The sequence below is a fragment of the Nannobrachium achirus genome, assembly GCF_963921795.1.
Source record: "Nannobrachium achirus genome assembly, chromosome: 9".
In the NCBI taxonomy this organism is placed as follows: Eukaryota; Metazoa; Chordata; class Actinopteri; order Myctophiformes; family Myctophidae; genus Nannobrachium; species Nannobrachium achirus.
The window spans coordinates 62,541,051-62,567,863 of record NC_137818.1 but is presented as its reverse complement, the minus strand read 5'-3'; the positions used below and the strand labels follow the sequence as shown (position 1 = coordinate 62,567,863).

The following is a 26,813-nucleotide window of genomic DNA, read 5'->3' as shown; positions in this document are numbered from 1 at the left end:
CGTCTGATAGGCATGGAAGACTGAATTTAACTGCTGCTTTTTTTAAATGGTTGGGTTAAGATACCGTGGATAAAATGTCAATCTTGATCTGCATACTGCTACCCATTTATGTTTTGTGTGTTTAACTTATTTCTACTGCAATATGTTTAGAGAAGAAATGTTGATATGCTGTTTTGAAGTTTACCAGCATTGTCTATCAGCAAATGAAATATTTATTTTCCGTCCACCTTGTCTTTTGTTTTGTCACTATCTTTGAGTCAACCACGTGAACATGCTTAGAAACATGCTTAGAACACCGTCTATTCCGTTTTTTTACAATAAATTATCATTCACTTTTTTGTTATTTATATATGTTGAGCTTTGTTTGCACTTTCAATAAAATTAGTATTGAGAATAATAATGTAGCTTTGTGGAATCTGTGTTTTTGACAGCAAATTTTGATTTAGTCTTTTGAATACAATGTCTTTGAGTTTTAGTCATAATTTAGTCACCTGAAAAGTATTAGTTTTAGTCTAATTTTAGTCGACTAAATGTACAGTTGATTTAGTCAACTGAAATGTATTTTGGCGGTGCCTTGATGGCATTGTAATGATTTTACACTTGGTTGTGTGCTGAAAATAGCAGTTCTACAAGCTCACAACGCGTCGTCAGCACGCAACACCTGAGAGCAACCAAACATAAAATGACTCTCTTCTCCACTAGCCCTCCCTAACGTTTTAGTCTAGTTTTTATTTTGTTGACGAAATTGTCAATATATTTAGTCTTAGTTTTAGTCATCACAGCTTAGTTTTTATTCAGTTTTTGTCAGTGAAAAAAACGCAGTCGACAAACATTTTTCGTCCTAGTTTTAGTCGACGAAATCAACACTGTGTCGGTTTCATTTCCCAAGGGGTAAGGTGACAGTTTCCTGGTCGTGGGTTTGTAAGCCTATTTCAGAGTTCCACTCCAGTTAATGGGGTTGCGTTGTAGTCGTTCTGTCTCCCTCACAGCCTCCAGGGAACGCGCTAATGCTTTGTCCTCCCATATCTGCTCCATTAGCTACACACACACACACACACACACACACACACACATAGACACGCGATGAGTGAAAACCGCGAACATTAGCTAATAATGTAACATGAGAAGCAGTCTGCATCATTAGAGGGTATACAGATTAGATTCCACTGGTGTTACAGGTAGTGTCTGAACAAAGCTGACATGCAGTGGATAAGTGGATTATTTGTCAGGTGTTTTTTTTCCCCGCTCCAAATTCTGGGCCCTGGGTACTTTAACTACTGAAAAATAGCAGATATACAAGCTCGCAGCGCGGCACCGAGTGCCGCGCTGCGAGCTTGTAGATCTGCTATTTTTGAAAAATCGTGAACATTTTGTGCCAAGTCTTTGAATATTTCAAATCCTTTTAAAAAACCTTTTTAAAAAAAAAAAAACGATGTTTCTATGTCAGTGCTGCTCAAACATTTTCATGTGAAGGACCCCCAAAATGATATGTATTTGGCCGCGGACCCCCATCTCAAAATATTTAGTTCCAGGGAACCCCCAGAAGCAAAATTTGAGTTGCAGATTTTCGCTTAAAAAAATACATATATTCAAAGATTTGCATGCATTTTCACGACTTTTCAAAAATAGCAAATCTACAAGCTCGCAGCGCGGCACTCGGTGGCTCGCTGTGAGCTTGTATATCTGCTATTTTTCAAGCATAAAATAATTAAGGGCCCCACCACCTTGGGCCCTTGTAACTCAGTCCCACTTTCCTCCCCTTGTGACGCCCGTGTTTCTTTGTGACAGTATATACAGTAGTAGTAGTGTATACAGTAGCCTGTTTCGTGCAAGCATAAATCAGGCCTATTATTTAGAGTTAGCCATAAATTATAACTACCAGGAGAGGGTGCTAATATGCGGAGGTTATGTCTCTCCTGGAGTTATAAGCCAGAGTCATATGGCTCTCGCTGGTTGAGCCCCAACGTCCATACTACGCTCAAAACATGTACATATCAATAAGTTGCTCACCGATCCGTCGAAACAGCTTTATATCTACCGGACGGCACACTCGTTGGCATGTGTTAGTCCATATGTTTCTAATAAATTAATGTTTACTAAAACTTCTCCGAGACTCACGTTTCCTCGTCGCCTTCAGAACGCTTCAGAACTACAGAACGTTGGAATACTTCCGCATACAAAAACGTCATGTCCTAGTATGAGCGAATCGCAACGGCGATCAACGTCACGTGATATGTTCGGCCATTTTTACCCAAGCAGTTCAAAAACAAGGAAAGCGATGAGACTCGGTGAAGTTTTAGTAAACATTAATTTATTAGCAACATATGGACTAACACATGCCAACGAGTGTGCCGTCCGGTAGATATAAAGCTGTTTCGACGGATCGGTGAGCAACTTATTGATATGTACATGTTTTGAGCGTAGTATGGACGTTGGGGCTCAACCAGCGAGAGCCATATGACTCTGGCTTATAACTCCAGGAGAGACATAACCTCCGCATATTAGCACCCTCTCCTGGTAGTTATAATTTATGGCTAATTTAGAGTACCTTCTTGTTCTCGTCCCTGTACAGTGTCATGGCTCTGCGGTGCTTGATTCTCTCCTCTCTGTCCCTGGACAGAGCGAGGCGATCCACTTGGCATAAATACTGGCCGTCTTTGGCCTTCGCGGCCAGCTGCAGTCTCAGTGCCAGCCTTTTCTCCTCCGTCTGTCTGACCAGGCTGTCACGCAGCTCCTTCCTAATGCAACGTGAGAGAGTTCGCAGAACTTCGAAGCAAGATCAAGGGATTCGAGATGCAAGATCTGTAATGCTATCAGGGCATTAACGACTTGTGATTTTAGCAAGTCGACTCGACTCAGTAAAAAGTTGAGTTGAAGTCGACTTTATCGTTTGATGACGTCATCACATCACACACGACCCCCCAGTTATTTTGTGGGGTCCCCAGATGATTAACTTAATGTGAAACATTGTTTTCTCACTCAACAGTAAACACACCAACATAAAGTTTAAGTGTATAGAGGGTATCTTAACATTTCTAAAGTGCCAATTTAAGGACTTTTTAATAGGCTACCTCTAAAATGGCAAAATAAACATTGTCCAAATTGTCAAATATATAGAGGGAGAAATTGCAGATATAGAGGGAGAAATTGCAGATCTACATGAGAAATTGCAGATCTACATGCTCACAACGCCTCGCGATGCGAGGCGTTGTGAGCATGTAGATCTGCTATTTTACAATAGAAAGGTTTTTTTTTTTTCAACTTCGACTTTCTCTGGTGGGAGTCGACTTGTGTAATGAAGTCGACTTGTCGACTTTTTCGTTAATGCCCTACTATGAATGTGCAGGGAAATATTTTGGTTCCAGGTTTCTTCATTGTTGGTGTTTTTGTACAGGTAAATAAGAATAGTATAAGAACAAGGTAGGCTATAAGTATAAAAAGGTTTTAACCCATTATTGTGTATCATTATTGTATGCTTTAACTATTGAAAAATAGCAGATATACAAGCTCACAGCGCCGCGCTGCGAGCTTGTAGATCTGCTATTTTTGAAAAATCCTGATGTTTCCATGTCAGCAATCTGGCCGGCCATCGTCAAAGAAAAGGTCCTTTTCACTTCAACTGGAGCTCAGTTGGTCTGTTCTTGAGAGACTAGTATGTCAGTGGTTCTCAAACCTTTTCATGTGAAGGACCCCCAAAATTATATGTATTTGGCCACGGACCCGCATCTCAAAATATCTAGTAGTTCCAGGGACCACCCAGCAGCAAAATTTGAGTTACAAACGTTCGCTTTGAAAAGACATATATTCAAAGATTTGCACCCATTTTTACGACTTTTTCAAAAATAGCAGATCTACAAGCTCACAGCGCTGTGAGCTTGCAGATCTGCTATTTTTCAATAGCTAAAGTATTCAATAATTCTAGGCCTATTTAATATAAGGGTGCAGTGGAGTAATAAGTGTTGAAGTGTGTAAATAAATAATCTTATACAGTAGGTGTGGAATACGGTATCAACACATTATACGCAGACAATTTAGAAGCACAGGTGGTGCTGCATTGACAGCATCCATACAATATCTGATATCCAGATAGGAGCAGCTGTTACACATCAGCATTATACAGCAGTAGATGCTTGCCCTCCCGGCCGAGCTTCTAGTAGCCTATAACTCGCCAAACTCGTCATTGGAAGTCAATGAGTTTGCAATTGCATAGAGATGTGATGTGATAAAATAAAATAAAAAAGAGATGTGATAAGATTGACATCAAATGTCATGCCTCATGTAACAGTATGATATCCTCAAGTTATTATTGATGGTAACATGTGGGAGAGTGTGCATGTATGGATACATGTGTATGCGTGTTTGTGCGCACGCATATGCATACTGTGGTAATGTTTGTACTGTTCTGTCATGTCATTGTTTTCTTTGTTTTTGTCTTTTGTATAAAAAAAACAATGTAATGATAACTGTTGCAATATCTGTGGGAAAAAAAAACAATAAAAAAAAACATGTTTGCATATGCACTGAGTTGTTCAATCGCCTGGTAGAGACACTATTACTACTATTAAGATATGATCAATTAAACGTGCCACAATATAAAAAACCATTAAGTCATCAATAATGTTTTATACCCTAGAAAAGAGAACATTTTTAAAAGTATGAAACTAAGTTGAGAGGCATATTTCTGCTGGCATGTGACTTCTTTTTGTAGCCTAGGATATTAGCCTATAGGCTATTTTGTTTCATATATCTCATAATATGAGATAACACCAAATTCTCAATTTAATGCTGGAAAAGAAAGTAGCCTAACTGAAAAGATACCTTTTCTATGTAACTTGAAACTAGTCACATTTCTTTAGGGGTAGAAATGTAAGTTGGTCAAGTTACTGCCATAACTGTAGCCTACAAGCTACACTTTCCAAGTATCTTCTTAAGTTCTTCCCCAACACTGTTCAGCACCATATCGCAGACACGATTACTTCTCCCCACGCACAGGGGCAAACAAGATGGGGAGAGACACGCAGCACGTTTGTCAGGCTCCAATGACATTACTGCTGTCTGACAGGCGTTCATCACTGTCGCCCAGACGCCCACACACTGCTATTATAGCTACCGTAGGAGATGCTGGGGGAAGGAGCGCTTCTTTTCCGTTCAGGCTAGTGCCCGGAACGCTAGGCCAGCGGTCTGGGCCCCGCCTGATGCACGTTTAACCACAACCTATTCTAGGCCTACAAAGGCTGCTTCACAGGAATATGTGTCCCAAGAATTCCCGTCGGGTTTACAAAGGAGAGCCTTTTTCACCATCGTGCAGTCGCTCTCGGAGGCCTTCTGCTCGACCTCCGGGTGTGTCGCTTCAGTCCACAGGTTAAGCATGTCTTGGCCATAATGGCCATGGGAATTCAGCATCTGCCTGTAAATGCATGGGTGATAGGGTGCTTTTCCACAGGGTGCAAAGAAGGGGTGATTCTGTGGCTTAACGCCAATGATGCTGGCACAAATACCCATGAAATTGTCATCCAGAGGGACGGAGGCGTTGAGGGTGAGTGTGGCCTGGTAGACCTTGTCGACCACGTCGCGGCTAAGCACGTAACCAGCGCCAAAGGTAAAGTCTGGCCAGGTTGACCACCGGTACGTTTCGATGGACACGTAGTGTCTGTGGCCCTTCTCCCGGATGGGCTGGAAGCCCTTAGCCACGCTGCCGAGCCACAAGCCGGTGACGTTGCTCTGGGCCGCGTCCTGCAGCTGTCTGAGGTGGTCCACCAGGTTCAGTGTATGAACCAAAGTGTCGTCATCGGCCTGCATGTAGAAGCGTGCACCGGAGCATCGCTCCTTAGCCCAGTGGACTTGCATGATGGACTTCAAGGTTAGGTTCCGGTATGAGTCATGAAAGTCACGCTGGATTAAGTCCCCGTAGAGGCTGTCCTCGCGGCGCAGATCCTCCTGAACGCCGGCGCTTCCATCCCCGGTCGGAGCGCCCAAGGCAAAAAGCACCTTCACCGTCACTCCCTTTGAGCGCTGGATGAACCTCTCGTCTCCCCAGGATCTGCGGATGGCATCGCGCCGGTCTGCATGCTTTGGCGCACTCTTCACCAGGATCAGGAGGTAGACGTCTTGTCCAGTGCACTTGTCAGGATGATCCATGAGGTAGTTGAAATTATAAAAGCGCTGAGCCTCCTGGCGTGGTAGCGTGAAAGCGGCGTTCAGGAAGGAAAAATTGCTGTCCTTGACTTCTATGACCTGCTCGTCTTCGCCTGCAGCTTTGACATCCTGCAACACGTTCTCACCCCCAGCATCCTGCTTGTTCCAGCAACAAATCACACCCAACAACAGCAGCATCGCGAACAGAGCCAGGAGGCAGAGGCAGATGCGGTGCTTGACTATCATGACCCAAACTCTTGCTCGACTCGGTGACGGGTGGCGTGGCGATTTCTTTAGCTTGAATTAAATGCTTTTTACAAAGTTAGAAACGATACGATAGAATAGTTAGATATCCGACTGATTCTGCCGTGCAACATGGCTATTATATAGAGGTGAGAATGGTTGGGAAATGACGAAAAGATTACGTAAGCAAGCAAGACGTCATCCCTGACAGTACCCATTCATGTCCAAGTACGTCAGCACTTCTCAAAAAATCAAACCTCGGTTCGAAGTGAAGCGGTGAATCTGAGTATAAAATTGTCTGGAGAGCCAAATTGTCATGTGAAGCTTGACCAATGTTAAATTTTTCATTTTGGACGGGACAGGCACGGGACAGACAAACTCAAACTAATACCGACATAAGGCACAAAGTGCCAGACCTAGTCACATTTGGGTGCCGCAGTAGTCCTAATATATTCAATGTGTTCTAATCATCAGATAAGACTGGGACGGACACTACACACATATTCTGGATGTACGGGACAGATAAAACCTGTTCATTCTGGTCTGAAACAACCATATATGGACATGAGGGGACACACATGGGACACACATTTACGGACAGATAAAACCTGTTCATTCTGGACTGAAACGACCATACTGTATATGGACATGAGGGGACACATATGGGACACACATTTACGGACAGATAAAACCTGTTCATTCTGGACTGAAATGACCATATATGGACATGAAAGGGACACACAAAGCCACTCCTTGGAAGCGGCTTTCACCACTTCAAAAAGGTTTTATTTATATTAAACATTTATATCACTAGAAGCTCGGCCGGCCGAGCGTCTAGTCGGCACCCTGGCCAACTCGGGAACAATGTAAATAGGGAATGAATGCCCCGCCCTTTAATGCAAACCCCATTATACCTGTTGTCATAGGATCCGTTTTGACCATCTGTTTGCGTGTGTCCATTTATGCCCATATATGGAGATATCTGTATCTGTCTGTCTGACTGTCTGCATGGTAACCGGTAGAGTCACCGGAATGAAGCTCGCCGGGAAACGGAGGGTGCGTTCGTAAATGCGCACCGGGTGGGGCAGCAGTGCGCTTTTTCAGTCTGAACTCTGAAGGTAAACTCTCTGAAAAACAGCAGTTGCTAACCTAATGTTGCTATTGTTTATAAACTAGGGTAAATTATAATAGAATATTAGAATATTAATTCATCTTGATACTGAAGAAGGCATACTGTGATTGTTTGTCCTACTGTACATTACATGTTTGTTGTTTCTAGCATTAACATTTGTGATACTGTGAGATTAGGACTATCACCATAATTTACCCTAGTTTATAAACATCAATAGCAACATTAGGTTAGCAACTGCTGCTTTTCAGAAAGTTTACCTTCAGAGTTCAGACTGAAAAAGCGCACCGTTGCCCCACCCGGTGTTGCATTTCCGAACGCACCCCGTTTCCCGGCGAGTTTCATTCCGGCGACTCTACTGGTATTCGTCTGCATCCATTTTATGCCCATATATGGAGATCTCTGTATCTGTTTGTCTGTGTCCCTTTATGTCCATTATGGAGATCTCTGTATCTGTCTGTGCCTCCGACTGTGTTGCAGTCACAGTGCCGGTTCCACCTTTAATGCAAACCCCATTATACCTGTTGTCATAGGATCCGTTTTGACCATCTGTTTGCCTGTGTCCATTTATGCCCATATATGGAGATATCTGTATCTGTCTGTCTGCGTCCATTTTATGCCCATATATGGAGATATCTGTTCGGGACAACCGCGCATCGGGTCGGGTCGAGGCCCGGCACTGCACTCCGCGCCGCGGTGGGGAACGTGCATGCCGAATCTGAAGCCGGTGGGACGAACGGTTCTCGAGATACGCATTTATTGGTGGTTCTCAACCTTTTCGGGCCACGACCCCAAAAAATAATCATATTTTAAGAGTTGAGACAATTACATTTTGTATAACATGCTTCTATTGTGAAAATAGCAGATCTACATGCTCACAACGCGAGGCGGTGTAAGCATGTAGATCGATCGGCTATTTTCACAATTTCTGCCACTAATACAGTTTGGCCAGTGTTTAATTTGTCGTTTTAAAAAGTCCTTAAATTGTCACTTTAGAAATGTGCAGATACCCTCTATATACACTTAAACTTGTTTACTGTTAAGTGAGAAAAGAATGTTGCACATTAAGCTAATCATCTGGGGACCCCCCCCCCCCCCCCCCCCCCCCCCCCCACTGTGGGTCCCGAGCCACAGGTTGAGAACCACTGGTGTACATGATGTTCACTAACACCGTCCCATCTTTTTTCACCTGTGCTCTTCTCTCTCACTGCTGGTACCATAAAAGGGTCTTCTCCACACTTGGTGATACCTGAAACAACCAACAGACAAAAGGTTGGTGACTGAAGCAACTCAGATGTCGACATAGAAGTGGACACATGCCATGAGTCTAGGGGTGCAATAGTTAATCGAACTTATCACACTGAATCGATTATAAACAATAATCGATTCTAACAAAGTAATTGATAACTTTATTAAAATTGGTATACTTTCATAGGGTTAGCATATCTACTATGTTCAGCTCAATATGTGTCGTGATACAACACGTAGCTTGAGCAGTTATTTTTGTCAATTTCGTCTGCATGTGATTTTATTTTTGTTGGATTTGTTGATATAAAAAAACATACTTTTCGATGATTTGCTTAATCGAAAAAGGAATCGACACAACATTCTCTATATGAAAATAATCGATAGTTGCAGTACAAATCGGTCGTCACCTACTGTATGTATTGCTGCTGTCAATCATACATTCTAGTACAGTTTTCCTTGTTGGTCAAGAGTATTTAACCTGCAGTGCTCTCTCCTCTGCATGATCAGAGTCCTCTGGTGGTTGTGTTGATTCACCAGTGACGTCTCTAGGCTAACCGTGCGTCTGCTGACCATAGGTGGATGTAGCGGGTCCAGCCTGGGGATACGCTGAACAAAGCAAGAAGCATTTTACAGGGTTCCCACACATTTTTACCAATTAATTTCCAAAACTTTTCCAAAACTTTTCCAGAATATTTAAACCAATTTCCAGGACTATATAACAATAATTCAGCTCAATAACAAGTCGCTTACTCCTATGCGCAATGCCCAAAGACAGGTAGTGTATGCCAGTGGTTCTCAACCTTTTCAGGCCGTGACCCCCGAAATAATCATGTTTTAACTGGGGACTCCCCGCCCTGACGAGCACTAAGAGTTGAGGAATTTTGTGAGGCGTTGTGAGCATGTAGATCTGCTATTTTCATAATTTCTGCCTCTAATATTTGACAATTTGGCTCATGTTTAATTTGTAAGTTCAGAGGTATTAAAAAAATCAATAACCAAAGACAATGCATAGTTATTTTTTCCAGGACCTTCCAGGACCCTTGATACATTCCAAAACTTTTCCAGTACTGGAATTTTTTCAAAATATTTCCAGGAATTTCATGACCGTGGGAACCCTGATTTTATTCAAAGTACAGTAGGCCTATAGACACGTCTTGAATAAGCACAAGAACAGACAGACACCATTCAATACAGCACTCAAATAGTTGCATTGCGTAAAGTGGTGCAAGACAGTAGGCCTACAGTAGACAAGCAGTGCAAAAATCTAAAGTATACACTGTAAAAACATACACTGTGTTAAAAGAGTAGTTCACCCCCAAAATGACTTTTTTTCTATTGATTACTCATGCCATGGAGACTTGAGTTCAATAATATTTGTTTTGTACATGTCGCATTCCTAAGACAAAATGTGATTATAGTAAATTTACCCCCATTGATTCCGGATGGGGACCCGAATGCATGGCCCTGGATGGGGAAACCATCAGTGTAAATGTACTATAATCAATTTTTTGTCTTAGGAATATGCGAGAAATACAACAAAATATTATTGAACTTCTCCATGGCGTGAGTAATCAATAGGGGAAAAAAAGTCATTTTGGGGGTGAACTACTCCTTTAAGTTAACTCTGAGAGAGTACAAATGTAACCCATTTGGTGGTTACATTTGTACACTCTTGGAGTTGGAAATGAATGAATAAATTAAGAAAATAGTGCAGACTTGTAGAAAACTGATAAACAGGAACAGCATACGGCAGTGGTTCTCAAAGTGGATTCCAGGGACTCTGTGGGTTCCTTTATGGGGGTCTAAATTGATCCATACAAGTCTGTAACTACCCGTTAGGGTCTATTTGGTTCCATTTGTATACTGTCAGAGTTAAAGGGAGACCTTGAAATTTGAAAGTTTGAGAAACACTGGCATACAATATACGGTAGGTGGCCTACAGGCGATTCTAACAGAATATGAGCTTAATCATACTGACATCTGTTGAGAGGGTGGGCAATGCCAAGGATGTCACCATCAGGCATCGACTCTGACGCGCAGGAGGCGTGGTGCGACGAAGCGACACAGGTGTGGCGGCCACACAGAGAGAAGCTGTGGTTTTGGTAAAAAAAAAAAAAGTAGAAAGTCAATCAATCAACCCAGGGGTGTCGCACCACATTCTGGGCCCTGGGTACAAGGATTCACGGCGGGCCCCCCATGGGAACGTATTATTACGCATTACTTTGTGTTTAACTATTGAAAAATAGCAGATATACAAGCTCACAGTCTTTGAATATTTCAAATCCTTCTAAGGTTTTTTGAAAAACCTATGTTTCTATGTCAGCGGTGCTCAAACTTTTCCATGAAGGACCCCCAAAATGATATGTATTTGGCCACGGACGCCCATCTCAAAATATTTAGTTCCAGGGGCAGGGACCCCCCGAGGCAAAATTTGAGTTAAAAATGTTGCTTAAAAATACATAATATTCAAAGATTTGCACACATTTTCACGAATTTTCAAAAATAGCAGATCTACAAGCTCGCAGTATATCTGCTATGTTTCTATAGTTAAAGCATTAAATAATTCTAAACCTAAATGGCTTAAAACACTCCACCAGCAACACATAGAAAAACCAAAGCTCGTCCTTACGGAGTTTCATGGCGTAGTTGAGGTCTCTTAAATCAGGCTTTGTGCAATGAAGTTCTTAGGAATAAAAACATGGTCAGCTCCTAGATGACGTTCTCCTTAATCCAATACACTTGCTTAAACTTAACAAAACTACAGTATAACTTAAATTCTGTAACAAAATATACAATCTAATCTAATCCTCACTTTCTATAGCTAGTTAGATATTAAGTCCCAAAAGCCTATGCTCTCACTGAAGAGTGTTTTGCAGTGGCAACGGTTGCCGTGGAGATCGGTCACCCATAAAGACAAAACTGGGCCAGAGTGTAGGCTAACACCATCACCTGAATTAGCACACCTGTCACAACTACCGCAACCGCCAAGAAACTGTCAGAAGATGGCTCTCTAGAGCTTGGATGCAAGGGGACTGATTCGTGCATAAATAGGCCAGTGTTGATTTCGTTGACTAAAACTATGACAGAAAATGTTTGTTTTTTCACTGACGAAAACTAAATGAATACTAAATAAAAACTAGAAAAATATTGTTCCTTCGAAACAATTGTGGGCTCGCTTCAAGCCAGAAAACAATGGCTATAAAAGTACAAAATGTCAAGATCGCAGGCAGTGCTCTCTTTGACGTTACTGACGTCAAAGATTGGTCCATTTTGTTCCAAAAATGTGTTGTGCAAAAGTTGACCCGCTGGTGGCGCTATAACAGGCCAATGTAAGAAGGGTGGTATCTGTTCCTTGACCTATTGGGAATGTGCTTGCAAGATTTCACGCACATTGCAGGCTGTGTTCATGATTTGAGGTGTTTTTGGCTTTGGCCACTTTATCGCTGCTTGCAGCTATATTCATTATTATTATTTTTTTGTGTGTGTGCACTTCATCGGCATATTAGATAAAGGTCCTTAGATTGTGTGTAGAATGTTTCATGCAAATTGCAAAAAAAAAATCCTAACGGGTTTAAGCGTTTCACAAACTGCTCAAAATGATATAGCGCCCCCCTTTGGCCAATTGGGGTAAGATTGGTTTTAGTGATATTTGGACTGACACTCTACATCTTTGCCAAATGCCATGAACATGTTACTTTGCATGTATGATTTAGAGGCAGAAGAATAATTTGCATAAAACTGCAATATTCATTGAATTTATTTAAAAAAGCATGTTTCAATTTTAAAGAAATCCGATCTGACAGATCTTTAGATATCGGTCCAAAGTTCACGTAAAAAAAGTTTTGTGCACGTGGAGCGAAAATTCCAGAATAAAAGCGGGTTTACGCGTTTTACAAACTGCTCAAAATGGCGGAAAATCAAAGGGCGGAGCTTACTTAACAATGACACAGATGTCTTCCGCTTGAGTCAAAGCACGCGTGTAACAAGTTGCATGTCTTCAAACGAAACAAGTCATGACTTATGCCCGTTTGAAGTTTGAATTTTCAAACACTTCATATAGCGCCCCCCTTTGGCCGATTGGAATAAAATTGGTTTCAGTGATACTTTGACTAACCCTCCACATCTTTGCCAAATGCCATGAACGTGTAACTTTGCATGTATGATTTAGAGGCCGAAGAATAATTTGCATAAAACCGCAATATTGATTGAATTATTAAAAAAATTATATTTCACTTTAAAAGAAATCCGTGAAGACAGTTTGACCGTATTGGTCCAAAGTTCATGTGAAAAAAGTTTCATGCGCGTATCGCAAAAATCCCAGGAGGAGATAGATTTTTACTGTTTTTCATATTATTCCTAATTGTGGGAGACCTAAAGGTCAGAGGTCAAAAGTTAGAGGGTAAAAGTTGTTCGGCATGAGGAGACGCATACGTGTATACAGGTTTCATGGCTGTACCTCAAACACAGCATGAGCTATACCTGTTCAAAGATCGCACTTTCGAAGGCTTCCTACAGCGCCACCATTTGGCCGATTGCTATAGAAAATAATAGCACACTTCGCCACTGTAAACTGAACACATTGATGTTTTTATTTTCATTTTCTCACTAAGTATGTAGGAGTAGAACGGAACCGAAGTTTTTGGTCTACTTGATCTAGTATAGAAACTAGAAAATTTGCAATTTGGGAAATTGCGAGTGTGGTTGCCCGCCCCGCCCCGGCGTGAGCGGCGGGGATGTGCCTCCGGGACCCCGAGGAAAACTTTTGAGAGGGTTGTTCCCCCTGAAAAACGCATTTTGGCCTGAAACGGTTACGTTTTTCGCATTTGTGGCGCCCCCTAAGGGTCAAAGTGGAAATGCTTTTGGGGATTTGTTGAATTTCCCACCCGCAACTTGTGGTTAAAATTTTGTGTTGACTGGATGTTTCGTTTGTGATTTATGGCTGATTTTTGCGAAACGGGCCCCTCCCGCTAAATTTGGAAGCCTGTTACGGACGAACGGTATGGACTATCAAAATATCGCTTGAATATATTTATCGCATGGGTCCAGAGATCATCTGTACCGATTTTTGTGACATTTGGAGAAAATATGTGGGAAAAGGAGCAAAAAGTGTGTTTTGAAGAAAATTCAAAATGGCGGAAAATCTATCCTGACGCAAATGGGCGTGGCCTATATGGGGAGATGCGTCATGACCCAAGGAATCCAGGGAAAAAATAATTTTAATTTTCCGACCTACGGTTCAAGAGTTATAGGGCAAAACGTAAAGTGGGGTGTTATAGCGCCACCATGTGGCCGAATGATGTAATTATTTTTTAATTAATTCTTAAAATTATTATGAACCTCCTCTCCAAGTTTTGAAACTGTAGCCCCAATGGTTTGTGAGAGAAAAATAATTGAATGTGAGTTTTTGTGATTCCCATTATAAGTCAATGGGGAAAATTAATTCACTAATAAATTAATATCAATTAAACGATACAACTTTTCTCTTATCGCAATAATAGCACACGATTCCCGATGAACCCGGTCGATTTGACATATGGCGCGAGTGTGTGGCGCAAAAACTGTGGACGGTGAAACGCGCCGAAATAAAGTTTATCTAGAAGAATAAATAAAGTTTCCCGAGGACTATAGTGTGTTGCCCTGTAAGGGCAACCACACTAACTAGAAAATGTGCAATTTGGGAAATTGCGAGTGTGGTTGCTCGCCCCGCCCCCCTCCCACGAGTTTTGCAAGACGATTATGTTGTCACGTCGCTCCCGAGATCGTTTGTGTTTCGTTTTCAGAGGGTCGTTCCCCCTGAAAAACGCGTTTTGGCCTGAAACGGTTACGTTTTGTGCGTTTTTGGCGCCCCCTAAGGGTCGAAGTGGAAATGCTTTTGGGGATTTGTTGAATATCCCACCCGCAACTTGTGGTTTAAATTTGGTGTTGACTGGATGTTTCGTTTATGATTTATGTCTATTTTTGGCAAAACGGGCCCCTCTCGCTAACTTCGGAAGCGTGTTCCGGACGAACGGTATGGACTATCGAAATATCGCTTGAATATGTTTATCGCGTGGGTTCAGAGATCTTTTGTACCGATTTTTGTGACATTTGGAGTAAATATGTGGGAAAAGGAGCAAAAAGTGTGTTTTGAAGAGAATTCAAAATGGTGGAAAATCTATCCTGACGCAAATGGGCGTGGCCTATATGGGGAGATGCGTCATGACCCAAGGAATCCAGGGAAAAAATAATTTTTATTTTCCGACCTACGGTTCAAGAGTTACAGGCCGAAACGTAAGGTGGGCTGTTATAGCGCCACCATGAGGCCAAGTGATGTATTTATTTTTTCAATAATCCTTGCCATAATTATGAATCTCCTCTCCAAGTTTTGAAACTGTAGCTCCTATGGTTTGCGAGAGAAAAATATTTGAATGTGAGTTTTTGCATTTTCCCATTCAAGTCAATGGGGAAAATTAATTCACTAATAAATTCATATCAATTAAACGATACAACTTTTCTCTTAGCAAAATATAAGCACTCGATTCCCGATGAACCCGGTCGATTTGACATATGGCGCGAGTGTGTGGCGCAAAAACTGTGGGCTGTGAAACGCGCCGAAAAAAAGTTTATCTAGAAGAATAAAGAACTAGAAAATGTGCAATTTGGGAAATTGCGAGTGTGGTTGCTCGCCCCGCCCCCCTCCCACGAGTTTTGCAAGACGATTATGTTGTCACGTCGCTCCCGAGATCGTTTGTGTTTCGTTTTGAGAGGGTTGTTCCCCCTGAAAAACGCGTTTTGGCCTGAAACGGTTACGTTTTGTGCGTTTTTGGCGCCCCCTAAGGGTCGAAGTGGAAATGCTTTTGGGGATTTGTTGAATATCCCACCCGCAACTTGTGGTTTAAATTTGGTGTTGACTGGATGTTTCGTTTATGATTTATGGCTATTTTTGGCAAAACGGGCCCCTCTCGCTAACTTCGGAAGCGTGTTCCGGACGAACGGTATGGACTATCGAAATATCGCTTGAATATGTTTATCGCGTGGGTTCAGAGATCTTGTGTACCGATTTTTGTGACATTTGGAGAAAATATGTGGGAAAAGGAGCAAAAAGTGTGTTTTGAAGAAAATTCAAAATGGTGGAAAATCTATCCTGACGCAAATGGGCGTGGCCTATATGGGGAGATGCGTCATGACCCAAGGAATCCAGGGAAAAAATAATTTTTATTTTCCGACCTACGGTTCAAGAGTTACAGGCCGAAACGTAAGGTGGGCTGTTATAGCGCCACCATGAGGCCAAGTGATGTATTTATTTTTTCAATAATCCTTGCCATAATTATGAATCTCCTCTCCAAGTTTTGAAACTGTAGCTCCTATGGTTTGCGAGAGAAAAATATTTGAATGTGAGTTTTTGCATTTTCCCATTCAAGTCAATGGGGAAAATTAATTCACTAATAAATTCATATCAATTAAACGATACAACTTTTCTCTTAGCAAAATATAAGCACTCGATTCCCGATGAAACCGGTCGATTTGACATATGGCGCGAGTGTGTGGCGCAAAAACTGTGGGCTGTGAAACGCGCCGAAAAAAAGTTTATCTAGAAGAATAAAGAATAAAGAATAAAGTTTCCCTAGAACTATAGTGTGTTGCCCTGTAAGGGCAACCACACTAATAAAGAATAAAGTTTCCCTAGAACTATAGTGTGTTGCCCTGTAAGGGCAACCACACTAATAAATAAATAAATAATGACAATAACTAAAGTGTGCTCGCCTTTAGGCGAGCCCACAATAATGACAATAACTAAAGTGTGCTCGCCTATAGGCGAGCCCACAACTAAGCTGTGTGTGACTAAAACTAAGACTAAATATATTGATTTCGTCAACAAAATAAGAACTAGACTAAAACGTTAGGGAGGGACTAGTGGAGAAGAGAGTAATTTTATGTTTGGTTGCTCTCAGGTGTTACGTGCTGAAAATAGCAGATCTACAAGCTCACAACGTGTCGCAGTAGATCTGCTATTTTCAGCAAACAACCAAGTGTAAAATCAGTCATTACGATGCTATCGGCCTGCCAAGATACATTTCATTCGACTAAATCAACTGTAGATTTAGTCGCCTAAAATTGTATAGTCAACTAAAATTAGACTAAAACTAATACTTTTCAGGTGACTAAATTATTACTAAAACTAAAATGACATTTTATTCAAAAGACTATGACTAAAACTAAATCAAATTTTGCTGTCAAAAACAACACTGAAATAGGCTACATAATTACATTATGTAGTGTAAAGATATATGTATTTATACTGTATGTGTAGGCCTATATTGTAGAGCAAGGATTTTCAAAGTGGGTGACGGGGCACTCTGAGATCATTTGATATTTGGAATTTATTTGGACACTTGAAAAAATATTATTTAGTATCATTTTAAACTTGTACAAAGTTATTTTCAGTCAGTTCTAACCAAAATGGCTAAAATCTCAACGTTTTCCTCGCAACATAATCACTAAATATCGTCACTGTCAGGCAGAAATCTTGTATCTCCAAGTTTCAAATGTGTCTTTTGGTAAAGCAAAGCCCTGCTTCATCATACAAGACTGTTGCACAAAACTAGTGAAAATAGCCGATCTACAAACAGTGTGCTTGTAGATCTGCTGTTTTCACTAGTTTAGTACATTTTATAGATGATAAATGCAAAACGAACGGTTTTGGACATACAAGATTTCCACCCGACAACAACGATATGCTATAAATATAGTGAAAATTATAATGTAGGGGTGCCTCGGATTAAAAATACATTCATGGGGTGCCCTGAGACAAAAAAGTTTGGGAACCCCTGCTGTAGAGAAACCTGAATGCCTGCATCTGAATGAGTCTTTAGGTGCCAAGGAATATAACATGGAGAAAAGAAGCCAGCAAATAAAAGCCTGAATAAACGATAAAATGACCAAAAGTTTTTTTGAAAGTGAAATATCCCTTTAAGGTTTTTAAAGAGGGTTAGCGTGTGTTTTATGTGTACTTATGTTTGTCACCATGTTGTTTCATTACAATACAGAATTCTCTCTATTATTATCTTGTATATTGTATTGCTGTTGTGTCACACTGACACCTTGCTGCATAAGTGATGAATTAACCCCTCTTGATTCTTGTAGGTATGTACATATATACTATAGATCAGTGGTTCCCAACCTGTGGGTCGGGACCCCCAGGGGGGTTCCCAAATTATTTTGCGGGGTCCCCAGATAATTAACTTAATGTGCAACGTTGTTTTCTCACTCAACAGTAAACAAACCAACATAAACTTTAAGTGTATGGAGGGTATCTGCACATTTCAAAAGTGACAATTTAAGGACTTTTTAGTACCTCTAAAATTACAAATTAAACATTGGCCAAATTGTGAAATATTAGAGGCAGAAATTGTGAAACTAGCCGATCTACATGCTCACAACGCCTCTTAACGCGAGGCGTTGTGATCTGCTAGTTTCACAATAGAACCGTGTTATACAAAATATAATGCTTCAACTCTTAGTGCTCGTCAGGGTGGGGGGGTCCCAACTTAAAATATGATTATTATGGGGGTCATGGCCTGAAAAGGTTGAGAACCACTGCTGTAGATGATACATCAATACATGAATAACAGACTGATAGTATAATAACGCTTTGATCATAATAACAAGATTTATATCGACAATAATAACAGATCAAACCTTTTAAAGTAGAAAAACATCTTTAATCAACGTTAAAATTTTAAAAAGAGATGCAAACACTACCTCCGAACATGAGGTATTCAGAGAGGAGTTCAATAGGACATAATTGTTGGATCATTTCATTTCTGCAGTGATGTAACAGACTACGCACAAAGTCTCTTGAAGGTTTGTCCTCCGTTTATGACGTTTCAGATTCCGAGCTGCTCGTGGTTCTGCCACAGCCAGGCATGATATTTGTTTAACTTGTGATCTTTAGGGGTCACCTTGAATATAGATACACACAAAAAAAAGCAAAGAGTTTATTATTGACGAAGATTATGCGATATAGAAAGCCATTCGTCTCGCACAACCAGACGATAAGATATCTCTGCCTTGATACGGTTGGTGACATCTAAATTCAATGAATGAGCTTATCGACGTTGGATACAATTCGGAATAGGGGTGGGTGATATGGAAAAATACAATATCACAATATTTTCCCAAGCTGTATCACATTACACGATTTTATCACAATTCTTTTTCACTTGGTTTTTATGGTTATTTTTCAAGTTACTTAACAAAAACTAGACTCTCTGGGGTCCTTTTGGGAGGTCTAAATTGAACTTTACAAGTATGTAACTCTGACAGTATACAAATGAAACCAAATGGACCCATGAGACCTTGACATTTTAAAGTTTGAGAACTACTGATTTAGACCAAAATGCAGGTTTAAATTGAATTCTGCAATGAATCTCTGTATTAACGGTTAAACAGGATTTTTAGGACGATACCTCTGAAAAGGCATATCGTGGAGACATTGTATCGTCTCAACGATAATTATCACCATATCGCCCACCCCTAATTCGGAAGTAACGGCATCACATCACAGGACCAATACAAAGACTTTGGTTTAGTGCATGATCCCGTCATGCACTGGGATCAATTCACCTTTTATTTGCCGAGCTGCGTATCCGGTACCACTTAAACCCTCTATAATTGGTAAAAGCTACTTATTGCGACCGTAGGTCGCATTTACTACCAAAACCTCCACCGGCTGTCTGTCTGTCTCTCCGTCACACGTCACACGTCACACTTTTGCCCTGTTCATATCTCCACAACCGTTGCCCCCATCCATGCCAAATTTTGCACACACACTCCTTACCTGCCAAACTACAACCTCCAAGGACCCCCGGAGCTTGGGGGGACCCCCCAGGTGTAAAAAATGACCAAATGTGCAAAAATGACCAAATGACCACCCCAACGGGGCTGCTCACGGGGAATTCCTGGGGACCACCCACTCCTGGTGCTCCAGAACGGATGCAAAAGTGGTGGCGCCCCCAGTGGAGGACCCCCTCCACTGCAGCTCACATAAAATGCCGTAACTCGGGCTAGGAGCGTCCGGGAGAGCCGGGGCCGGTACTTATTCGTCCGCCAAGGCAACGCGGAGACCCCACCCCTCATTTCTCACATGGCCCTCTTCTAGCGCCACCTTCAGGCCGATTTTTAAAACACATTTTTGGACACTGCTCCTACAGTTTTTGCCCTAAAATCACGCAAATCGCTACACAGTATGTCTACACTCATCCCATCAACATGAATCTGTCCCATATAGCGCCACCTTCAGGCCGATTTTTAAAAACACATTTTTGGACACTGCTCCTACAGATTTTGCCCTAAAATCACGAAAATCACTACACAGCATGTCTACACTCATGTCATCAACATGGATCAGGAAGATTTTGGAAAAACAATTTTTTGCCCTTGGCCTGAAAACGTTGAAGACCCCTGGTCTAGACAAAGCAGTCAGACTGCACAATAATGGACTGTACACAAGTCTGGGAGGAATCTCTTGTGGGTGAACAGTGCCCACTGCTGGTGTCAGGCGGTATAACCGCTTCTGAATTCATCTCGCTGTCAGCGTCAGCCTCCAGTCCTGCAGGAGGCCTCATGTCACCATCCTCTTGATTGCTTATCTCATCTGCGCTCTGCTCTGCCTCACTGTCAGTGGCAGGCTGAACAGTCAGCGTCGGGGCCGAAGGCAGTGAGACGGCCTGTGCGTCCTGCTGTTGACTGTTACAAGTGTTCTGTGTGCCAGCGGGAGCGGACAGTCTGAGCAGCTTCTCTCTCAGCGGTCCCCTCCACTGGCCGCCTATCTCCAGGTTGACATTGTCCGCTGCCGTTGAAGAAGACACCTGAAGATAGATAGATTTTTTTTAGTAAAAAATAGTGGAAATAGCAGATCTACAAGCTCACAACGCGTCACGTCGCATCGCAACGCGATGTGAGCTTGTATCAATGTTCTTTTTTAAGTACTAGAAGCATCTAGTCGGCGCCTGAGCGTCTAGTCGGCGCCCTGGCCAACTCGGGAACAATGTAAATAGGGAATGTATGCCCCGCCCTTTAATGCAAACCCCATTATACCTGTTGTCATAGGATCTGTTTTAACCATCTGTTTGCGTGTGTCCATTTATGCCCATTGACTCATGTGGTGTACGTGATGTCAGAGTGGAGATCTCTGTAGGACCCGTATTGTCCATTTATGCTCATATATGGAGATATCTGTATCTGTCTGTCTGCATCCATTGTATGCCCATATATGGAGATCTCTGTATCTGTTTGTCTGTGTCCCTTTATGCCCATTATGGAGATCTCTGTGTCTGTGCCTCCGACTGTGTTGCAGACACAGTGCCGGTTCCCCCTTTAATGCAAACCCCATTATGCCTGTTGTCATAGGACCTGTTTTGACCATCTGTTTGCCTGTGTCCATTTATGCCCATTGACTCATGTGGCATACGTGATGCCTTTTATGAAGTGATGTCACAGTGAGTCAGCGCTTGCGCCAATTTCCTCCGGAACAGCCTGATGTCAACAATCAGCTCTGCATAAGGAGATTCTGAACGTTTCGCCCCGGTTCGGGAAAACCGCGCGTTGGGTGGGGTCGAGGCCTGGCACTGCACTCCGCGCCGTGGGGCGGAACGCGTGTGCCGAATCTGAAGCCGGTGGTTCTCGAGATACGCGGATTACATACAGACACGCAGACAGAGATTTCTCGCATTTATAGATAGATAAAGTTGTCAAATATGTCAGTCATTTCTTTGTATATTTAGGTTATCTATCTACCATGTGCAACTTCAAAGCCTAAAAGCCCAACAGAAATGTGATTGTCAACGACAAAAACACAATTAAATCGTTAATCGCAATTATTCGAGTGACAATCGCCATGTAAAATGTCATAATCGTGACAGCCCTACATGAGGAGAGGTTTGCGTGCTGAAGTACGCGGCCCCGTCAGTTTCTTCACTAGAACCGTGAAACGCCTGTGTGTCCCCCTCCTCTGTTGTGATTTCACCATTAGCTTTGCTGTGGTCTTTCTTTGCCAGGGGTGTCAATTGGGTATGGCAGGGGTATGCAGCTGCCATACTGCCATTTGCAGAACTTAGAAGCAAGATCAAGGGATTCGAGTGCAAGATCTGTAATGCTATCAGGGCATTAACGACTTGTGATTTTAGCAAGTCGACTCGACTCAGTAAAAAGTTGAGTTGAAGTCGACTTTATCGTTTGATGACGTCATCACATCACACACGCTGGCGTCACGTGACCATGGGATGTCTAACGTCCGTACAATCTGATAGTCATCGTAGACCTCATACCAGTCCTGACCCCTGGCATAGAGCAGAATGTATTCAGGGTCCAGTAACCCCAGTGGGTCAGGAAGCCAGTTCTGCTCCTGTGCCTATACAGACCAAAGAAAATATATAGATCATAATCAATGATAACTGCTCTGTGGACAGTAAAACAGTTGAATCATGTGGATCTCATATTTCATGGGAACGGCGTGACTCGAATGACCATTTTGAGTGTCAAGTGAACTTTTTTTTCAGCTTAAAGTTTATTTTCATTGAGTGACATGCCTTTAGGCCAAGGGTCTTCAACAGGGGGTCCGGGACCCCTAGTTACTAGAGGGGGTCCTCCAAATCGTTGTGAGATAGAAACCTTTTCTCTCCTTTTCTAATTATATTAATAACCACTTGAACCCTAGTGTCCATATTCGGAAAACTTCAGACAAAAATAGAAGATCTACAACGATCTACAAGCTCACAACGCCTCGCGCTGTGACCTAAGTGCAGAGTGAAAGGTCAAGTTTATTAAGTATTGACGGTTCAAGTGGTTAAATATCCGATTTTTTTTTTTGCGAGTGCAACCGACGGAGCAGGAGGCATAGACCAGATCTTTTCCAACGGGGGATACGTTTGCAGGAAAAAAAAATACAACTTACGGGAAAATTCAGCCCCACCTCCTAGAACGGTCTCTGCCTCATATTTTCACCAGGCTTTTCTCTTCGCAGATGAGTACGCCTGGCTAAGCGAGGCTATATGGACTCAATGAAAAGGTAGTGGGGGTCCCTGCTTCATCTCTCTCTCAACTAAGGGGTCCTTGGCCTGAAAATGTTGAAAACCCCTGGTTTAGGCATCATTTTTATACCTGCATGCAGAGGCGGAGCCGCAGCGTTCTGACATTGCACCGGGCGGGCAGCATGACCTCCAAGTCTGGACCAGTCCCTACGAAACCATCATCACTGGAAGGCTGTGGAGGCCCTGGTCCAGGGTGGAACTCGAACATGAACAGCAGGCTGTTGTTGTCAGCCCAGTTCCCAGACAGTGTTTCTGGTGGGAGCTCCATAGCATGTTGTCCTACAGGCGGATCCAGATACACCCCAGAGCTCATCTGCAGCTACTAAAGAGAGTTAGAGAGAGAGAGAGAGAGAGAGAGAGAGAGAGAGAGAGAGAGAGGGAGGGAGCAACATATTTGGGATACATTTTAGTTCAGAAAACTAAAGATTACAGTATGTCAAAAACAAAAATAGGAAGCACTGCCTGGATTCAATCACAGTGGCTCAAACAGGTGCTCTTCATTCGGCCAGATCATGGGATGAAGTTGATATTATTTTTAGACAACAAAAATATATAGGCTACAATTAGAATCTTTACACACCTGCTGCCATTAATTCATACCGGAAGTGCTTGTTCATGAATTTGAACCCCAGCGCGTCCATGAACACAAACTATGACGCAAAATGCGCCACAGTGGCCCCACTTGTCTACGTCACGTTTCTGAGGCGTTTCCAAACGCGGAAGTACGCTTCATGCGCTGGGTGAGCAACTCAATGCAAGTGGACGGGCGGGGATATCTGGTGTCCTCTCTATTCTTATTATAACTATATAACTATTATAACTATACTTATTATAACTATACACACTATTGTTCTAGTGCAGCCTTTTTCTTAATTTCCTGGATAAACTTTTAGCCAATCAGGAAGCAGCATTCTTGGTGACATCACCATTATCAATCAAACATATAATTTTCCAAATGCTTGTCTGAGTGAGTGTCTGTCTGTCTGTCTGTCTGTCTGTCTGAGTGAGTGTCTGTCACAGCATTTCTCCTCAGTACTTTATGGTTCCTGTCGCTAGTGAAAAAATCCCTTTCAATCACCATGATATGCGTTTTGAGCAAATATGGTCCCATTTATGTTAAACTTGATGATAGATTTGCGGGGGGGAGGGGGGGAGGAGCTGATACCAGCCGGCTGTGTTCTTCTTCGTGTGCTGTATTTCGGGAGGCTCCAACCACATTCTCCCATGTATCCCTGCGATTCCACGTGACCGTTGGCAGCCAATAGCATTCCTTATGATTCCTGGGGTACCTTTCAAACAATGATGGCGTCACCCATACAAGGGACAAGAAAACCTAATTTTCGCTGCATAGAAAGCAATGGTGTCGGGCTGTCCATATCTTTCTACAGTCTATGGTGCACAGTCACATCCCATAACCCACACACTGCAAATAATTTCGGAGCTCATATCTTTGAACGGGTAAGGGCTATAGAGTATAAGTCCAATGAGATCAAAGGGGGAGTGGTGCTAGCTCGAGGATTGGTCGAGCTTCACATGACAGATAGCTTGCTGCAGAATATATACAGCAACCACACTTGGGAATCAATAGGCCCTATTGATTCCCTATTGAATAGGGAATCAAAATGGGAGTGGGAATCAATAGGGAATCAATGGGAGTGGGAATCAATTGGTCGAGCTTCACATGACGGTTAGCTTGCTGCAGAAAGTCACGTCGGCAACCACACTTGCAATTTCCAATTGCATTTTTCTTTTTGTATTTTTGTTATTGAAGCGGTGAAAGCCGCTTCCAATGAGTGGCTTTGTGTGTCCCACGCCCATATACCGGTATGGTCATTTCAGTCCAGAATGAACAGGTTTATTCAAAAACAAAATGTGTGTTTCATGTCCATATGGTCATTTCAGTCCAGAATGAACAGGCATTCTCAAAAACAAAATGTCTGTCACCTCATGTCCATATATGGTCATTTCAGTCCAGAATGAACAGGTTTTATCTGTCCTGTACGTCCAGAATATCAGTCCAGAATGAATAGGCTTTTTCAAAAAGCAAAATGTGTGTCCCATGTCCATATATGGCCATTTCAGTTCAGAATGAACAGGTTTTATCTGTCCTGTACGTCCAGAATATGTGTGTAGTGTCCCTCCCGGTCTGATGATTGGATACTTTGAGGATTGGTCAAGCTTCACATGATAATTCGGCCCTCAGGTTTTATCTGTCCTGTACATGCAATAGTTCTCACCTACTGCATCCACAACTAATGCTACTATAAAAACCTTATTCAAACCAGTAAGACTCCCTAATCGGGAGATAAGCGACCGTCAGGTCGCAGCGTGATTTTAGGGCAAAATGTGTAGGAGCAGTGTCCAAAAATGTGGTTCAAAAAATCAGCCTGATGGTGGCGCTATATGGGACATCCATATTGATGAGATGAGTGTAGACATACTGTGTACCGATTTGCGTGATTTTAGGGCAAAATCTGTAGGAGCAGTGTCCAAAAATGTGTTTGAAAAAATCGGCCTGATGGTGGCGCTATATGGGACAGATCCATGTTGATGACATGAGTGTAGACATAGTGTGTACCGATTTGTGTGATTTTAGGGCAAAATCTGTAGGAGCAGTGTCCAAAAATGTGTTTTGCAAGAATCGGCCTCATGGTGGCGCTAGAAGAGGGCCATGTGAGAAATGAGGGGTGGGGTCTCCGCGTTGCCTTGGCGGAAGAATAGGTACCGGCCCCGGCTCTCCCGGACGCTCCTAGCCCGAGTTACGGCATTTTATGTGAGCTGCAGTGGAGGGGGTCCTCCACTGGGGGCGCCACCACTTTGGCATCCGTTCTCGGCGTTCTGGAGCACCAGGAGTCGGTGGTCCCCGGGAATTCCCCGTGAGCAGCCCCGTTGGGGTGGTCATTTGGTCATTTTTGCACAATTGGTCATTTTTTACATCTGGGGGTCCCCCAGGGACCTGGGGGTCCCTGGTATAGTAAGTGCGACCTGACGGTCGCAATAACAATTCAGAATAGAGGTTTTATCTGTCTATCTATACATAGATATATACATAGATAGTCGACTTGTCGACTTTTTCGTTAATGCCCTACTATGAATGTGCAGGGAAATATTTTGGTTCCAGGTTTCTTCATTGTTGGAGTTTTTGTACAGGTAAATAAGAATAGTATAAGAACAAGGTAGGCTATAAGTATAAAAAGGTTTTAACCCATTTAGAACGGGTACACATTATTGTGTATCATTATTTTATGCTTTAACTATTGAAAAATAGCAGATATACAAGCTCACAGGCGCTGCGAGCTTGTAGATCTGCTATTTTTGAAAAATCGTGAAAATTAGAATTTTGACCTGATTCTATAAGTGTCTTTTGAATCCTCCTAAGGTTTTTTGAAAAAACCTATGTTTCTATGTCAGCAATCTGGCCAGCCATCATCAAAGAAAAGGTCCTTTTCATTTCAACTGGAGCTCAGCTAGTCTGTTCTTGAGAGACTACTATGTCAGTGGTTCTCAAACCTTTTCAAGTGAAGGACCCCCAAAATGATATGTATTTGGCCACGGACCCGCATCTCAAAATATCTAGTTCCAGGGACCCCCCAGAAGCAAAATTTGAGTTAAACGTCCGCTTTGAAAAGACATATTCAAATATATATTCTTCCCCAACACTGTTCAGCACCATATCGCAGACAGTCACGATTACTTCTCCCCACGCACAGGGGCAAACAAGATGGGGAGAGACACGCAGCAAGTTTGTCAGGCTCCAATGACATTACTGCTGTCTGACAGGCGTTCATCACTGTCGCCCAGACGCCCACACACTGCTATTATAGCTACCGTAGGAGACGCTGGGGGAAGGAGCGCTTCTTTTCCGTTCAGGCTAGTGCCCGGAACGCTAGGCCAGCGGTCTGGGCCCCGCCTGATGCACGTTTAACCACAACCTATTCTAGGCCTACAAAGGCTGCTTCACAGGGATATGTGTCCCACCAATTCCTGTC

The 26,813-nt window shown here is 42.5% G+C and overlaps 1 protein-coding gene and 1 long non-coding RNA gene across 9 annotated transcripts in view; both read right to left on the bottom strand.

The window, feature by feature from the left end:
• Positions 1–792: 792 nt before the first annotated feature.
• LOC308291615 lies at positions 793–9,831 on the bottom strand. The gene is made up of 4 exons (XR_013962345.1): positions 9,167–9,831; positions 8,697–8,756; positions 2,549–2,738; positions 793–1,038 (listed from the first exon to the last, which is right to left on the bottom strand). It is a non-coding gene; the product is annotated as an uncharacterized lncRNA (long non-coding RNA).
• Positions 9,832–20,177: 10,346 nt separating this feature from the next.
• LOC308291166 (uncharacterized protein) overlaps positions 20,178–26,813 on the bottom strand; it is a 184,640-nt gene continuing 178,004 nt past the window's right edge. For 3 of the 8 annotated variants that reach the window (XM_080733116.1, XM_080733115.1, XM_080733117.1), the window contains exons 3-4: positions 22,895–23,146; positions 20,178–20,604 (exon numbers count right to left, since the gene is read on the bottom strand). In XM_080733116.1, the coding sequence (XP_080589242.1) occupies positions 20,203–20,604; positions 22,895–23,137 (645 nt within the window). In that variant the 5' untranslated portion in view covers positions 23,138–23,146 and the 3' untranslated portion in view covers positions 20,178–20,202. Of the gene's footprint in view, positions 23,147–26,813 lie in introns of all 8 variants that reach the window. The other 5 variants (XM_080733119.1, XM_080733118.1, XR_013962317.1 and 2 more) reach the window with 4 other exon arrangements.